The 18,871-nt window shown below is 36.4% G+C and overlaps 1 protein-coding gene across 1 annotated transcript in view; it reads right to left on the bottom strand.

The window, feature by feature from the left end:
* Window positions 1-13,922, bottom strand: part of LOC150083315 (protein amalgam-like) — a 237,079-nt gene extending 223,157 nt beyond the window's left edge. The window contains exon 1 of the mRNA XM_090377971.1: window positions 13,518-13,922. Within this exon, the coding sequence (XP_090234097.1) occupies window positions 13,518-13,644 (127 nt within the window). The 5' untranslated portion in view covers window positions 13,645-13,922. The remainder of the gene's footprint in view (window positions 1-13,517) is intronic.
* Window positions 13,923-18,871: the final 4,949 nt, after the last annotated feature.

Below are 18,871 nucleotides of genomic sequence, written 5' to 3'. Positions count from 1 at the left end.
GCTACTTCGAAAGTGAAAGAGCTAGGAGTGACCAAGTGATAGCTGGTTAATCAATTCACCATAACCTCACGAGACATTTCAGGAACGAGATTAGTTATTGGATGTGCTCGTTATTGCTCACAATTTCTGTGAGAAGAGAAAACATGGTGGCACTTCACTATTCTGAAGTTGTGATAATCAGATTAACTTTTCGCACAATTGGTTTGAATGATCGCGTTATATTCACACAAGCGCACACACACTAGTTGTCTAGTTTTGTTTAACTACAACAAAAATATCCAAGGAAAGTTACATTCCATTTAATAACACAATGACTGTTTTTTTTTTACTAAATATGGTCGATCTAAGTCTCCATTAACAGTTAACCAGTTTTAATGAACCTTTGCTTTATAGATGAAAAGCTAAAAAGAAATTATTATACTTCGAGCCATTGGTGCCCACATTTTATTGGGGCATCTTCTTTTTTAATCTTTAATAACCCGAATGCAGATATTTTGTATTAATTGACACTATCACGATTTCTTTCGATATTTCTGTAGTTTTCTTGAGCTCAAATAAAGCGAAATTTTTTGAAGAAAAAAAAAAAGTGATAAAAGAAGTGTAGAAAATAAATGAATTCAGTTCCATATGCAAGGAAATTCCCATAATTAAGAGTTGAAATGTTTTAATTACTGTACTGTTAACTCTTAATTTCATTTTCAATCATTTATTAATTACGCACCATATACAGTCTCAAGATTATGTACATCAAAGTATATACAAGATATATTTACATATAATTAAATGCTCTGTACATATTAATCAGGGTGGCTTCCAGGAATAAGCCCAACTCCACCTTGAAAACATGTGAATGTGTAGTCTTTACAAAACAGGCCTGGAAAAGTATGTTGAATTACCTGGGTTTGGTTTTACTGTAGCGCAATTCGCGCATGAAATACCGCACCCACCTGAGGTAGTGCAATACCAGTTGGGTGCCACTAATCTCGCTCCCTGGGTTGCCCATACCATGGAGCCAGCAGAGGTGAGGAAACTAATAATCAATAGTCTGGATGGCAGGACTACAAACTTTAAAAATCACAGTTCAACTGAATATCTCCTCATTTGCTCTTCCACAAGCACTAGAACCTAAAAACCCAATAAAGATACTGTCCAGCAAATGTCCAACTGTCCGCCATGGAAAAACAGAACCATTAGAGCACCAGATCCGACGCAATGAATCAGGTCCAGCACCCCAGAATCCAGAAGGAAGTATTCATGATCGCAGCACAAAAGACAACTAACCAGAGCACCAAACCCAACACCGTGAATCAGGTACAGCACTCCAGCAACTACCCAGAGTTAGAATCCAATAGCTGAAGGCAATGTTCTCCAAAATCACAGAACCGACACAAGGAATCGGGTCCAAAAAGAAACTTCATGAAGACAATCCAGTCACCAGGTTTTCCCCTCAAAGAAAGGGCTCTAAGAACAGCATCATGAACACTTTTAACAAACTTCAATTTTAATTCTCAGCGTTCTGTATTTTGAAAACCCGTATCCAGCAAATTGATTATGACCGCCATCCTGGGTTCGCATCCCTTCATGACGGGAAGGTATGGGCTTTATAGACATCATGGTCAAGTTAATCAGTCTCTTTGGAAGGTTATATTGCGTTATCTCCAGAAAATACGAGATTTTCTCCCAGGTTAAAGAGGCAAACCAATCGCAGAATGCAAGCAATTCACAATTAAAACAATACATTGACCGTTCATGGCATTAGTTTCTGGAATAACTGAAAGAAGCCCTAATCCCTCCTCCTGAGATTGGCTAACCAAAGCCCTGACTAAAGCATTTAGGAATTCCTTCAGGCCCTAGGGGTATCCGAACCCAGACTTTTACGAAAGGGTGACACCAACCAGCCATGGCCAGAAACTACTAATAGGACTGAGTCTGCAATACTGAATTCCTCACTCTTCAAGCTGTTGTCAACAAGCAAGTTTCTGTCAAAGAACATTCTACCAACCACTGGGCATTGACTTCGGAAAATTCATCACTGACAAAAGTTAGAAAACGAATAGGTGAAATAGATACAAATAGTTAATCTGTAAGCAAATCTTGTTTTCGTTTCGTGATCTTCAGTTTTCAAAAAAAAACGGAAAATTTATCAAATACATAAGTTTCAGTTCGAATTTCTCGAAGTTTCATATAATTCAAATATGGTTTTGTTGGAAGAAATATCTACATTTTAACTTAGTGAAAAGCATTATTTTCAATGCACTACAGAATGATTATACGCAATTTAACTTTAAAATCTGAAAGCAATTTATAACCCTAAAGAAGTATAATCAGACCTACAGATCTAACATACTTTTAACGTCGCCTTCTATAAAGACAGCTGCATACGAGTAAGGAACCTAAAGTATACTTTATATTGTGGTTTAAAATTGATGATGTAAAAGCAAATACAAATGAAACGAATGGACCAGTAGTTAAATGGACGCGTGCCATTGTTTAACAAAGCGAAAATCAACCAGTTACAGATTGGAAGCGAACATCGTGTAGAGGACATATGAACTCCACTGGCCACACACTCAGAGTTTTGTACTAATTCTAGCATTGATGTCATTAATTATAATTTAGTTAGCTATTATGCTTGTGGCCTGTTTAATCACCTTTTAATGACTAAATAAATGGTTTCGGGGCTGAAATGGACATCTCCATTACTAATTACGATTTATGTGTTTGTGATGACCGAATAGAACATTTGTGATGGAGAAGAGTCTTAAGATACGACTTTTTCTTCACCCCAATCACTAAGATCTTGGAAAGTTAACTCTAGTGACTGGAATACCACTGCATTTTGAAGGCATAATTAGATTCAAGGATGCTAGCCTTCTCAGATACAATGGTCCATTGAATTAGCAAAAACTGAAAAAAAATCTATTTTATTTCAGATCACCCACGCAGTCTGCATAGATTATTTAAATGAACTAATGGACATCCTTAATTGCTTTTCTTATAACCTGGAATTCAACTTGGTGGTTTAATGCATTAAAAAGTACCCAAATTATATTTTATTGCCATGATACTAGAAACTTTCAAAATGTAGTATAGGCGTTACTTCGGTTTACAATAGATCGGTAGTTATTCAAACCAATCAAGTAATCGTGAGATAATCCTGCCCAATACGCTGTTTATATATCAGTGTACAATATATCTGCAAATAGTTTAATAACAACGCAAATTTAATGTACCACTAACAATTTGGACAAAGTGAGGAGTCAATTTTAAAACTTAAGGTAAGGTCCCAAATTAATTCGTATAACAGACATTTATCTGCATACTGTGAATGTACGTTATTAATCCATAAATTTATGCTTTAATCAGACTGCCATTGTGTACTGAAGAGTAGAAGAATAGTTAATACTTGAGAGTAAACAGTTCCGGTAGGAACAAGTTCAATGATGCCCTAAGTGGTCAATTAAAGGCTTCATTAGTTAGGCCTGTCCAAGGATTACATTAATTTAACAAAATTTATAGTATTCAGTCGATATAATTAGACTCTTTAACCTAAGAAAAGTAGTCCTGAAGATTAATGACTGTTGGGTGTACCTCACATCTCACGTTCGTAAATGTTTATTTGGGAATTTAAAAGTACTACATTCGAAAGTTTGAATCGTATAAGCTAATCTTTCAATACCGAAAGAAAGTGTATGTACTTCTGATTTTCTCTTTTAGGAAATACGATATAAATTACGTTTACGTGAATATCGAATTTATCTGTGCACTTATTATTACTATTTAGATAGTTCAACTTACGAAATATATGAAAAACCTAAAAGGGAGAAACCGTTTGAAGCTAGTATGCATGGCTAACCTAAGCATAGTTATAAAATACAATTACATAACAAAATTGACCACCTCTATAAAAAAATAATGGCAAATTTTAATTCAGGAAGAGTCTTTTGAGTACACGGTTTATCTTTCATGATATGGGTCAATTATGTGATTATTTGGGATGCAGCAATGACGCACAAATTCTCAAAGGACGGACGTAGTAGCACGATTAAAACAACAAGACGATTCTACATCATAAAAAATAAATTTTACAGGACGTATTAAACTTCTGAGCTCTTAAGTGCATCAGCGATGGTCATAATAAGCCTCAGAAAGCCGACATGCCCAGAACCACTGATTACTGTGAACTGACTAATCAGCAATGGAGAATGTTCCCACTCTAAAACCATTTCTCCTTCCTACCTACAACACTGTCTCTCATGTGTCCCAAAACGCATCTCTGAAAAGAGATTTTATTTATGAGAGACATAAAAAGTGGCTATCATTGTATTTTTAAGTTGCGTTCGTAAGTGGAAATTATTCTCTCTTCATACCTTCAACGTAAAGTTGCTTAATGTACCGCTGGCTGTTATAACTCTGAATCTACAAAAACTGTTAGGATCTGACATTTCCAATAACATCCTCACTAGAGTACCTATCCTGGCTGTAACACGTGGTTATAATCAGAGTCCTCCTCACACCGGGAAGAAAACGCCTGGGTTCAAATCCCGCCAACGAATCGAAGAACATTTATGGGTTTTTCTCTCGACTGCCAAGTTAATCGGACATGGGTGAAGGAGGTTGTTCTCGGGTAACCCTTATATAACATTTGTTTTTACTCCAGCATCTTGAAAATACGGAAGTTGACCATAGGCCATTTTATTGAGATATAAAAGTCACTTCCGCTTTACACGAGATTTTAAAAAAGAAGTTGTACAATAGTATCTCGACACGATTTAAGATCTCATTACCCTTATTTACACTCATTGTGGTATGGATTTACGACAAAATCAATCGTCATTGGTCAGTCCACTTTTGAAATGGTCCTACGGTCCTCCAAATATGCCTCTCACTAGCTCTGTAAATGCTAATCGCTGCCATCGAGATTTTGCTAACTTCGTCAATTCATATTTCTAACAGCATGGCTTTGATACAATAATTGTTTGGCAAGGCTCTTCTACATATCCATAACTTGTGCTAAATATGTCCAAAGAAACCTTTGGATACATTTAGTTCAATGAGAAGATTGTTAGTCGATATTTCCGCAGAATGACCACCTTGGTTGCATGATTTGATCCAACGACCTTCAGTTTTCCAGCATCCTAAGGAGCAGCTACTTTGGGAACATTGACAATTTGAAAATCAACTTCAAAATGCAATTATTTCAAGTGGTTTCTTGCTTAATCTCGGAACACTTGTCATTGGTTATCCAACTCCAACCATTGTCTTGGTTATCCAACTCCAACATCAGTACGGCATCCTGGAGATGAATTGGGAACTATTTTTTGCATAATTATCCTTCGCAAGGTCTCTCTAGGAGATCAAAGAATAAAGCTCTCAACCGATTGGTTTAATTAAAGAAGCATCGGAATAGGTTCTATATAAAATCGCCACCCTGTAAGTTTCTTGAAAACATTCCAAATTCATAAATTCTAAATAAGACACTGCATTCCACCTTACTGGCATAAAGTAAATGTAGAATATCATTACTAAGAACACGTTACTATTTGCTTAGGAATGTTCTGAAATCCAATAATTTCTTTAATTATCAAAATCGAGAAAAATATTCGAATAATGGGACTGAAAAGCCTTCAAGCCGAAAGAACTGGAAAAGATGACAGTAACAAAAATAACTTAATAAGTTTCTCACTATTGATTCCCCTTAAGGGTTCTTTTCAATTACTCTATTCTGTACTAGGACGAGTTTTAGGTTGCCATCTTGCGCTATGATGCTTTCGTACATAGAAAATTCTCAATTTATCTTTCCTTTTTTCTTCTTTTTGCTATTATAGATTATGACTCTAAGGTTTGCTCTTCCTGCGTAACTGACGTCCGTATCCCCATCTAACATACGTTTCTAATTGCACGTGCTGCCATTTAATTTCCCATGAAGAGACAGTTTCCGAAGTAAAAAGAAAAATGTCGGAATATCGGCTGGAAAGAGTCGTTTTGCCAATGGGATAGAATGCGTTGCCGAAATAGAAATACTCGCGAACACTCAGCAGAAAGTTATTAATGGTTACCAGAACTTAAAGGATTATAGAATCTTTTATAAAGATCTGTAATCCAGCAATCAGTGAGTGGAATTTTGTCAACAAAATGGATCCGATAATAAACTACCATGGATTAAGATCTATAATCTTTTAAATGGATTGTTGAAAAGAGAGCTCAAATTTAAATAATACCAAAGAAATCTGTGAGGAAACTTATTGGTCCATTGACAATGAATTGGTGTGCATTAAGACCAGACTATAAATATAAAATTTACAGAGTCGTTGGGGAAAAGACCAGACACATGTTGACCTCATGAAGTCCCTCTTCCCATTTTTAGAAAGCAGGCTCTATTCGACTAAGAAAGCTTCTCGTTATAAGTAAAAACATTAATTTAATTTCAATCAATTCTAATTAACATATGTTGTAACAAAGTTTATTTCAATCTCTGACGGGCCAGAGGAAGTGGTAAACAGAATCTCACAGATATCTTAAATAAATCCTTCGTACGTGTAATCGTCTTGAATGAAACAAATGAACTACAACTACTAGTAAGTGGGGTCAAGTGGCCGGGACGCGAAAACAGGAAGTTGGAGGAAGAGTTAATGAGACACGATAATAATTCAACATTCGCGCTTAGCTTAACCTTGCCAATATCGTGGGACAGAACCAGGAATGAGTAAGATCATTCCTGAATATATTCTTAAAAGTTTGTTAAAAATGTTCTAGGTATTTCGCTCTTTATGTTGAATTCTCCACCAAAACAGTAAAATGAACTTTATTACAACATGAACGTTTTAAAGTTAAAAAAGCAATCCCGTTATTAAAAGGTTCGTTGAAATCTGCGTTTAGAAAAGATTTTCAGTAAAATCTGTAAAAGAGGACAAGCCACTCTAAAATTATTGGTCATCAGAAAAGCGAAACAGCTTAAAAATTGCACGTCATAATGGCAATTGAATTCAAAGATTTATTATAGAAATAAATCCAACGATACTCAAACTCTACATCACAAACGTCCATTTAAACAAAGCAACAATAAAAACAAAATGTGAAAGGGCTGTGTACATTTAATAGCCTGCCTACAAAACCTGTTAATTTAATAGCATTCATTGCGTAGTGCTGAGTACTTTATCTGTTATTTGCGAAACAGATGGCGTGGGTTTAGGTGATTTATGCACTTCGGTGCATAGTGTTTCAGATGAAAGAATGAAAACGCTATTTCATTCCTCACTAAGCTTAACGGAACCATTGGCTGAAAGGAGTCATTTTCATTTGCTCGGATTAACATAATGTATTCAGCATGGCTGGAATGCGAATACGATGAACACGTTTCATGAGCGAGATGACCTTATTTTTCTCAGGATGCCTTTTTGTGGGGATTATTCTACCTCTGTTTATTCATATTAATGAATACTTCCCCCCCCCCTGGAATTTCTAAATATTATTGGAGATAACACACGAGCAGCAACGATGCATTAAGCGTCGACTGGCAATGAATATTTCAATATATAAGACTGTAAGATAGTGGAGTAGCTAAGGAAACAGAATGATTGTAAATTTTCAGGAGTCGAAGGAGCAAGATAAACTTCAAATATCCCAGAAGAAGAGGTGATGCTCGCTGCATTTCTTGTGGAAGATGACTGCAATTTGACTTACAGTGTGTCCTATAAAGAACTGTTGGTGGCGTAGGACTTTTGGCTCGTCGGCGACATAGGCTATACTGCGAAGTATATATTGTCTGTTAATTGGATGTTCTGTGGTCGATTTGCCAGCTCGCTGGACGAAAACCTGAATTTGGAGGCCCTCCCCTTAGACCGGCTAATTCAACCATATTGTGAAATAACTGACAAAAATTCCTCGGAATAAGAACTTGGGCTTTTTCCACCGGGTGTGGGGAAGACGATGGTGCTTAAATGCAATATTCAACCCGCTAGGCTCTGATATGGTATATCTCATCACACTGCATATACTGGGAAAGTTTCATACAAGAAGGGCCGAATTGATACAGGGGCACCGTGAACCTCAATTTTTATAATACAGTTGAAATATACTGAGTGGTACTCGATGGGAAAGGTGTACTGACAGTATAAAAGCTATACGTTATGAAACAAACGAAGGTGTTTGAGGCGATTCGTGGGGACAATGGTATTAAGCATAAAGCTCAGTACCTATCAAATCAGTTAATGGACTTCAAATTTCCAATTATATTACTGTATGGGACAATATTGTGATTAAGAAAATGCAAAATCCAACATGCGTTATCACAATTGTAACGTCTCTTCTTAAGAGTTATTCGGGAATGTGTTCGTAGAGAAATAGGGGGTCCGAAGGTCGTGTCAATATTGCAGAATCTATTGATGATGATCTCCTGAAACCGCAGAAAAGCACAGACGAAAAATTCTGATGGTGTGAGGCAAGACGAATAAGCCAAAGGGTAGAAGAAAAATTTAAAAAAGTGAGGTTTTCTATGTCAATGGACATGATTCATGTTTTTCTAAGTGAAAATCAAGCTGGAAATTATAACAAACTATAAAGATTTTTATATAACCATGGAACACAACCAGAAAACTTAGGCGCTCATTGCACGAATTTACAATTCCAGTCCATTTATATAGGATTAATTTCTATTCACACCGATAGCGACCATTCTAATATATAAGTGGAATGTATCTCTGTAGTGAGCTGAAAAATCTTCGTTTTGTTCTATCTACTGAGAAAGAGTTGCTATAGAATGATTTTCAATTCATCTATGACACAAGTATGAAAGATACTTCCCAAATACATAGGTGGCGCGAAATAATATCCAACCTTAACGCCCTTATGGGTAGCACAGTTGGTATAATCGCAGTCCATCCCGCACTGGGTGGAAAAGACCTGAGTTCGAATCCTGTCAATGAAGCGAGAAATTTTTATGGACCTTTGTTACAATATGGCTGAGTTAGGCGGTCTACGGTGAGGGTAGCATGGTTTTTTCTCCCGGAAATGCGGTTTTTAGTCCAGCAAATCGACTACAGAACCCAAGCAAAGAACACATGCAATTTACAGATATATTATATACGGCCTAAGTTACCTGACATCCACCGTGATGCATTTCCCTGTACCCAAAGCTCGAAAAGAAAATTTTATTTAGCTTTTAAAATGTGTGCTTTCAAATAATTACAATTTAATTAAGAAAAGTTGTTTTTATTTTCAAATAAATCTATTTACGTGGCTTAGTTATTTTTATTTAAACCCCATATTAAAATAAAAGCTAAACATATACATTCTTTATATTATAGCAAAAATAATTTTATAAAGTGGAACAGGGTAGAGTGGTATACGCTGTATGGAAAGATAAACTTGCTGTCTACAGAAACACCCCTATTATGAATTTGCACTTAAAAAGATAAAATTGAAACATTTCCTATCGTCAAGAAGACATTTTTCTGTCACTGTATATGCAAGAAAATCCAAGAATTAGATCTAAATAAAATGCGGGCCCACAACTCAATATTTGTATTTTAATGGTCACAAAAACTACAAGCACCGAAAATGCACCTACATTCACAATAATTATACTTTTATTTTCCTGGGAAAACTAATCTTTATCTCGGGGAACATTCCGCTACCACGCACCTATTGACTTAGGGGGCATGGCCGCCGAGACCAGTATTTACCGAACACAATAGCGCACGCATAAGGAAGATCGTACTTCATGATTCACATGTCCAGGTCACTTACGTGCTGGTTATTTCGACATTGGACCAAAACATGCTACGGTGGCATTTGCGCAGCGTGTTATCGTGGAAAGAATAATTTGCGAGACATGCTGGAATTAGGGTAAGAGTCAGTTAAGCATTTCTAGAGAGACCCATATACCAAAAGGATAATTATTAGAAGAAAAGAAATGCTTGTTAGTCCCTTCCATGAAAAGTAAACAGAGTTACCACATTATTCAAAATTCGCGCGTTGTAACCATTAGCTTTAATTAGTCATCACTATAGAGCCTAATGGAAACAAACCTAGCATAACGATCCACTAATTAATTAGGTTCTCGCGCTGAAAGGGAAAAAGAACGCATGCGTCAGCTTCCAGCCTCTGCTACAGCAGCAATAAAAGCAACACTTTCAGTTTGTGTTATGCGAATTGACCAACAGTTAAAGCAGATTAATTTCTAAATCTGTATAGAAAGGCTCTTTTAATAGGGTCATTTTTTCCCCAGTATATTTAAGATGGGAGGAGCAGGCACGGATTATTCCACACTTACCACCCCATGCTAATTTTTCTCATGTAATGCATTTTATATCACCCCACATCGAGTGTCACGTATCACAGGGTAGCGATAATTTAAGCCATATATTTAACTTCATAAAATTTAAAGCGCTTTCGATTCAAAACAAAAACATCTTTCTTTGCATAGAGATAAATTCAGTATGTTACAACTACATATATTTAAACTTCATACACTTTCCTTCCGGTAAGTATATAATCATCCAAAGGAATAGACTCCTTCAGTGTTTCTTTCACACATGTATTAAAAGACTAAATACACATGGCCAGCCCATTTCTATATCTTAATCCTTAAAGAAATTAAAAAAAAATACTCAAACAGTGCCATTAGGGCCCGGATGCGTCGCATCCGGGCCCCTAATCTAGGGAGCCTCGATCGAGGACGCCATCAAAGTCTCAACATAAATAAACGAGGCCCCCTTAACCCATTTTGCATCCGGGTCCCCAAGTACCTCTGGCACGGCTCTGTTTAAACATTTGTTTGTCACAGACTATGCTGAAAACAGAATACTAACCAGCGTTCCCTACAATTCCGAAGGAAGCTTCCTTGAAATTCCAAGAAGCTGCTATTTCTTTATTATTGCTCTTTGTTCTCAATAAAGGAAATAAATTTATTGCTAATGGAAACCGCCCAGTTTCATTAAGACGTATAAAACTTGCGAACATTGTAATGAAGACAGATAAAATCGATGTTGGAATATATCAGTTCACGTTGGAGAGTGGAACAGTGGAAATCGTTATTCGATTCCCAATACTGAATTGGTCAAGTTTTCTTGAGTTTTAATTTTAATTCTGTCAGTGAGCTAGCCATGCAATATAAGTTTCTTCGATTTCGTTGTCTTTAAAATTAGAAGTCTTAAAAATATCCCGGTAGTCCATCAGCAAGTCGTTATCTGCGCTTGGAGTAATGAAGAATTATTATGCTCTTCAATTTAACTTTAAGTTTTAATTCACAAATAATCTGAGACTTCGAAAGATTCGCCTGAAAACCCCAATAATCCAGAAACAAGTGAATCGAAGTGCCAATGTGTTTAACACGATGCGGTATTATCTGGAACTATGGATGCGTATTCGAGGTCTGTACATATTAAAGCGATTTCGATCTTGTACCCATGAAACCAATAAGCTTAATTTCAAGACCTAGATGGTCTACGATAAAGAAATAACTCTTCAGACCCACACCTAACTTTTCAAAGTGTTTTATTAAATAATATGCGCAATAGCTTTTTAAACGTGTTTTGCGATTTGAAATTTCAAAATTTATGACGAAGGAAACATTTTTTCTTAATAGAAATGGCCGTCAGCGTGTCTTGAGAGCAAGGTGGAATATGAACACTTTTAAAACGTTTCAGGAGCACTGATATCAAATATAGGCTATCTTAGACAGCACGCGAAGCTTTTAATAGTAGATCTGGACCAGTATAGACCCAAATAACTATCTATCAAGGCCGATCTCTACCGTTGAAATTCTGGAAATCGCCAAATACCCAATAAAAATATGAAAACTTTAATAACATCTTAAAAATCAACTATTCTGTCCCAACAGTACACTGGGATATTTTTTTTTTCATAACGTTATCTTCAAAAGCTAGGTGTTTTACTCTCAGAATAACCTCTTATATATGAAAGATCCATTGCCTTTCAACATATGCTGATCCTCCTATTACCATTCATGCGTATTCTTTATAAACTTAAAAAACATCACTCACAGCTATCGATTGTCGGTCCTCTGCACCTGTTCTTCAAGTAATTTCGTCCACAATATTTTTATACAACCTACTTTATCAAGTTCTTAGTATCTCCGGCAACATCTCAAACTTCTTTTTCTCCCTTCTACAGCCAGCGTTTCATCAGTCTTCCCCTTCTCTATTTTCCTTTATAATACCGGGGCTATTACTTTTTTCCAAGCCTATATTTTTCATTGAATTTTTGCTCTCTGCCAGCTATGCGCGGATGTTGAGTGGCATGCAGAGTATCTTACACCGTGCAGGTGTTAATAGCAAGTGGAAGAGAACTAATCAGTCAGGATAGCATCTTCTTATACATGCCTTACCTTACGCCATTCCAAAGGTCGTGTCTTGTGATCTGTGCTTCAAACACTAACCCTAATCGCACACTAAATACAAGAAGGAGATTGGTATAAGACGAAATGCTGTTTCTAGATTCTGGTGGCCCCAAAAATGCCTATTTTTTTAATCATTTTATAGGCAATTTCACTATAAACTTTTCCCCATAGATCCCCCTTAAGAAAATTCTCTGTCAATAAAAGAAAACCAGGTTTTAACTACTCGCTTTTTATAGCTAATTTGCATCAACAAGCATTATTCGAACAGTGATGGAACGACAGGAATTATAAGGGAGGATTTACATTAGTTTAGAAATGAAATGTATTTAACAGCGTGTACTTATAGGATAACTACTCATATTCATTTCACGGTGGTAAAAAGGAAAGAAGGCGAAACGCCTAGCAGTTTGAGTACACTTATGGTAATTGTAGTGTAAATGGAGGCTTCGTTTCATTTTTCAAGAGTTGGTTGTGCAGATCTCATTACAGGAAGTGCTCTATTGTGCTCACGTAATCCATAATGGGATAGCCACGTATCCATCATTTTGTCGCCACAAATACCTCTCTAATGTGAAGGTATGGTAGATTAATGCTTGGTGACACCTTTCCATCAGACGTTTCATGAAATTCTTGGTTATGCGATTTAGAAGTTAAATTTGAAAGCGTTTAAAAGTAAATATATTAATATTAACATCAAACATGCGCGTTTAAGATAAGACGATTTATGCAATTTGTAAACTAGGAATATTGAAGGAGTCCAATGTCCGGTTTTCCCAGTAATTTATAACTTTATGTTTCATGGATTGACTTCTTATATACAGAAGCAGATATTTCATTAATCATCAACTTATAATTTAGTCACAGTATGACCAATAAGAATACTGTTCTACTGTTAAAATCATTAAATTTAATAATTGCTATGAAGTGAGGCTGCAACAATAACTATACAGGTTACATTGTTAAATAATTGTTGTAATATCATCTCATTGTTAAATAATTGTTGTAGTATCTTCGCTTGCGGGAACAAACAACGCAATTCTGAAACAGCTGTTTAACAATATCTATTTAGGCAGTATTTCAGCAATAACTATGAAGAAAATTTTGTGATATCTGAAGTTATGTCCTCCTTCGTTTTCTATAACTGAAATCAACTTACCCAGCGCTGTACAACAGGTTATATGAAGCGCACACATTACAAGTCCCAACGCCGTTTGGAATTTACTATTCTTGTTCCTGGTCTGTTTTAGTGGGAAATTGTCTGTGTCCAAGCCTAAATTAACCATTATGAGAAACCGGGTATTATTCGACAGTGCACCTGTTATCTAAGAGGACACTTCCAGCATCAAAAGCCATAAAATTGACGAAAGGAACCACACAATTCATAGCCCCACTCGTGGTGGGAATTGCGCCCCTTATAACGGATCCATCGTGGCAATCTTTTCTAAGTCACATACACAAGTGGTTTTCATCGGGTCTCCTTTACTTAAACGTGCTTCACCGCACAACACACATACACACGCACAGACAAACGCACGCACCGTCTTTCCTGCCAGCTCTTCCAGCCGGCTCTAGTCTGGCGGCAAGCCTGGTGGCACGCGCCCAACGTCAAGTGTAGATCGTTCACGTGACATCCGGCAATGACGTAACCGTCGCTTAGAGGAGCTACAGTTCTCCTACAGTGTACTTGTAGAAGGCGATCCGATTACAAAGAGTGTGTCTTCCTGCTAAAATATCGGCTCATGATTTATAGATTGTCCTGCACATGACAGGTTCAACTTAATAGGATTGAGAGACTAATTGACCACAGACTCCGCTTCGATGGAGGGTCGCAGTGTTGTAGTATGTGTAAGGGTTCTCAATTAACAATGTTAGGATATTGGTCATCTAATGTCTAGTATAAGTTGGAGTCAGTGTTCGTCTCACTGTTCACAAATGTCAGCGAATAGCTTATTGGACTAACTAACCTCTTCATTGATTCTTTTCGTTTGAGCAATAACCTGTAGTAAGTGATCATATTTTTCCGGTAAGGCGGTGGGATGTTCGCCCACAGTCGCAAATTAGGCGTGGGTTTTGATACCTGTACAACATTAAACAAACGTTACCAATGAGCTAAAGCTGCAAGGGTCGTAAATCACACGAAGTGAACTTGCCTACTGAAGCATTTAGAAACACAGTCTCTTTCTTTACCTAAAGAATATTTTGAGAAAAATCTTCAGAATCTACAATAAATGAAGCATTAATGAGCTCTTCAAGAAGGAACACAACAAGACACTTAATTACTCCAATAATGGGCATTAGAGAAGTTTTAAATCAAAGAGACCGCTAAGTTTTTGACTTCACAGAGCTTTGCGATCAATTTGAAAACTCAAGGCGCAATTTCGCTGTAGGCAGATTTACACAATGAAAAAATAACTCTTGAAAGAAAACCGCATTAAAATGGTAGAAGGGGAAATCTTTTATTATTTTTTTTTACGTTTGTATAATTAATATATTCACGGAATTCCGCAAAGATCAAACTGATTAGATACGATACGCTTTTGCGATTAATGGATGTTCCCATTTATGCTAATTATAAAGAAACGTTTCTAATGACTGTCGCTGTGACACCCATATTAGTAAAGAAAAGGGATTTTTTTCGACATCTGGCTAGCATAAACTTTAAACTGCCATATAAGGTTGAGTAACTTAATGAACTGTTGCGGGAGGTGACATTTTATAAAGTAGTGTTTCAAAATACGTGAGTAAAAGACCAAGGCTTTGGGAATTACACATAAAATCACGCGTTTGTTAAGTAAAGTATAAAAACAAGTTTCTACATCCGTGTGTGGTCTGCAGGTATAAAACTTTCCAATCCTTTGAAGGTTCCACCTTGTCTTTTCCAGTTAGCAGTAAGAGCAGCAGCCGCTATGCTACTACGAAAGGCATTGGGGAATACAGACGATGGGACAAAATGCGTAAAAATATACACACAGATTAAGAATTTAACCTGTTTTACAAGAATTTTAATCGGCAATAAAAAATTAGGAAGCAGAAGCGACCACACGTCTCATTTAAAGCGGCCCTACTGCCCAAAGTTACGTTGCTGTCCTTCACTGATAGCATTGCATCTCGTTCATAAAATAAAAGTATATATTTTGTGCGATTTCTTGTCTTATCAGAAGTTTATACTATCCCGGATCACATGATACGAGATATGATCTTCATCGTGTATTGGGCTTTACAAGTGTAGATGGGACAATCTGCACTTTGTACAGAGAGAAAAACCCGAAATAACTTCCGGGTGGAGAGAAGGATTCTCCTCCCTCAGCTTGAGATCAACTGACTACAGCCTGGATTGAAGGAACCTTTTACAATACTTCCACGAGATTCGAACCCATGTGGCATGTGATGGAAACACTAATATTACGGAGGAGAGTACAAAGAGAAATAAGGGTACAGTGATATGACAGCTGTATGACCATTTCAGTGATCAATTTCTGGTCTGTCGTCAAAGCTAATGGCATAGTGCTTTAGTGTATTAGTAGTTAGCATTTACAGAGTTTCTCATTATTTAGTGTTGTTAAAGATGGTCAAGCAAGCAAAGAATTCGAGCAGGGATTCGAACAAATCACTGAGGGATGCTAATTTAAGGATGCTGGACAGCTGATAAAGTTTTTCTATAGAAAGCCAAAGAACGAGAGAGAATATCGCACAGTTACTTGAAACACTATAATATAGACAGACATCAATAATCGAACTGAGTCCTGCAGGATTAGTTACTGTTACATTTCTTGTAAAAGGTACACAATCCTCGAATAATGTTCAGGTGACACTAGCATGGAATGTATTTTGTCCCTGAAAATCCCGAAATTGTTCTTTGACAGCATCATGACCTTAACTTTTCAGGGGCATCAATTAGGCGTAGGTGTCACAAACTGAAATAATATATACCACGTTTTAAACTGGATTATCAATAGCAATTACATTTCAAAGATGACTATGCATCTCCATCGTGAGTCACTCTAACAAGTGACTCATTCGCTGATATAAATGTGCAATTACCTGATGTCATGGAACCACTCCTCTAGTCAAAGAATGAGTCCTGGAATAATGTATAAGTAATGAACTCCCACGTACTCTTGTGTAGGTTGGAACTTCATCCAAATCTGAGGAGAGATTGGACAAATACTTAATACGTAAATGAAGTGGGAGAAGATGGCATTAATTACCTTTTTTATTGTTTATTTCTTGCCTACCGCTTGTTTGCATCACTCGCCAATACTAATACCAACCCCCAGGGGTCCTAACGGAAGATAAACCTCTCTGCTCATGCTGTTAGGTATGTAAGGAAAGCGATATCTCCAAATACTGGACCATGACAAAGGATAAGGAGCTAGGCTTCGAGATTTGCAGTAAATCAGAATACATAAGGATACTTGAAACATCTCTATCTTAAACACATCCCCGAAAGGTGTTAAAATCTTGTAACCATTGAAAGACGTTTTAATTCAGATAAACATACACTTAGAAATTTAGAAATTTTCCAAAATTTTAATGATTTTACAGCCATTTTTAAACTGTCTTTAAGTAGTTTATTCTTAAAGATGACATCGCCTTAAATTTTCTCTTTAACGGATTCAATGCGTCATTAATCCTGTATAAATATGTTAGTAACTTGTAATATATAAAAGCTATTTAGATTATATCCAAGTAAACTTAATACACGTGTTATTTTTCAGTATATTCTGTGAACCTGTAGTTTTTCTAGCCAAGATGCTGGTATTTCATTCCTATTTGCTGATAGTTGCAAAGTGCTGGTATTTTATTTATATTTTCTGGTATTTCATTTGTATTTGCTGCTACGTGCTGACATTTCATTTGCTACACTTACTGTTATTTAAGTTAAGTCAGTTAAGTTCTAAATGAAAAATAGTGCAATGCCTTAAAGTGGAATTAAAAAGGTTCCATTTGGATCCAGCACAAATTAATCTCAACGTACGTTTCAATGAAACAGTCTGCCACATCAGAATTAAAACGCACGAATGACAGTAACATTGAAAGCACAATCTCTGAACAGCCGGAAATTGAATTTGCTGTCACTCATTGCCAAATACAAAAAGCACCGATATTCTGAACTAAACGAAATATTAATCCAAGGAATTTAATTATGATAAGAAATTAGAAACATATTTCCACGCACTCAAGAAATGAACAATCTTACGAAACGGTAATACAATAAGACCATTACTCAACAGTTCGGGTTGTTGACAATCTGAATACATTTTGCATCTACATTCGAGCGTGAAGAAATTTTTAGAGGTGGGGACAGCAGAAGTACGTCAATGTATTACTGGAAGCTTTTTTGATTGTGATATCTGTGAAGAAAACTGAAAAGAAATTGTTGGAAATAAAAGAAAAGTAAATAAGTTACTTGGACGGAATCTACCCAAATATATTAAAATCAGCAGCACACTTTTGGCCATTATTATCAGAAAATCCTTGAATTCGGAGAAGGACTCTACAAATTGGAGATGCGCAAATGTCTCTAGGAGGTCCACTGTTGTTATTCAGTAGTTACTTTTGTCATCTCTCAGTTCAAATTGTTTCTAGTACTCAGAAAATCTGCCATTCTGTTTGCGAGGATGCCCTCAAGGCTCTCTTCTCGGCCCACTCGTCTGGGATTTTGTTTTAATACTTCAAGAGTCGTCGACGATCTTACTCTTTTGGTTTATGGTAACTCACATTTCTCACTAGAAATATCTGCTGACAAAAATTATGATGATTTAAGTTCTTGGGCTACCTGTACTAATCTTTCCGTTTTCTCACAAAAAACAAAGCTTCTATATCTCAAAGGTTTTTCTCTGTACATCTAGACCTCCTGTTGAACGGTTCTGTAAACTTCGTTTCCAAAAATATATTTCACACCTGCGTGATAAAATTATAAAATATACATCTAAGATTGTCCTTCTCTAATTAATCTTGAGCATTTAATCATTCTACGCTCCGACTCTTATATAAAGTTTTTTCCCTCTTTATGTACCTACGCTGCTGGCGCCTGGTTATGGTACGTTAAAAAGGTTCACCTTCAAAAAAATATATATAATTTATTCAAGGACGCATGCTTTTAGTCGTGAATCGAACATGTCGTACAGTTTCAACAGTTGCGCTTCAAGTCATAAATGGCCGTCTTCCACTAGCGTCCAGATAATCTTCAGTGGATTTTGTTTCAATCTTTGTCAATCAAGAACAATTACATTTTTTTGGATACTCTTTAAATACTCAATGTAATCTTAAAATTGACAAGAAACGCTGCTGAGGCTATCTTGTCCAACTTTAGCATGAGCATTGGTCCGGTACTTCCAAAGGTCTGGCCAAACAAAAATTTATTCCACTGGTTATTTATGCTCTGCAAAAAATGTGGTAAAATTGTTTTTCCCAAATTTAAACACAGTTTTCTTACTAACTGAACACGGCTCACTTCGAGCTAAACTTATGACTTTTAATCTATCTGATTTATCTTTATGTTTCTGT

Source organism: Mastigoproctus giganteus, chromosome 7, assembly GCF_048544385.1.
Source record: "Mastigoproctus giganteus isolate SK-2022 chromosome 7, ASM4854438v1, whole genome shotgun sequence".
Taxonomy (NCBI): Eukaryota; Metazoa; Arthropoda; class Arachnida; order Uropygi; family Thelyphonidae; genus Mastigoproctus; species Mastigoproctus giganteus.
Note: the sequence above shows the minus strand (reverse complement) of the source record. Positions and strands in the feature narration are given on the sequence as shown.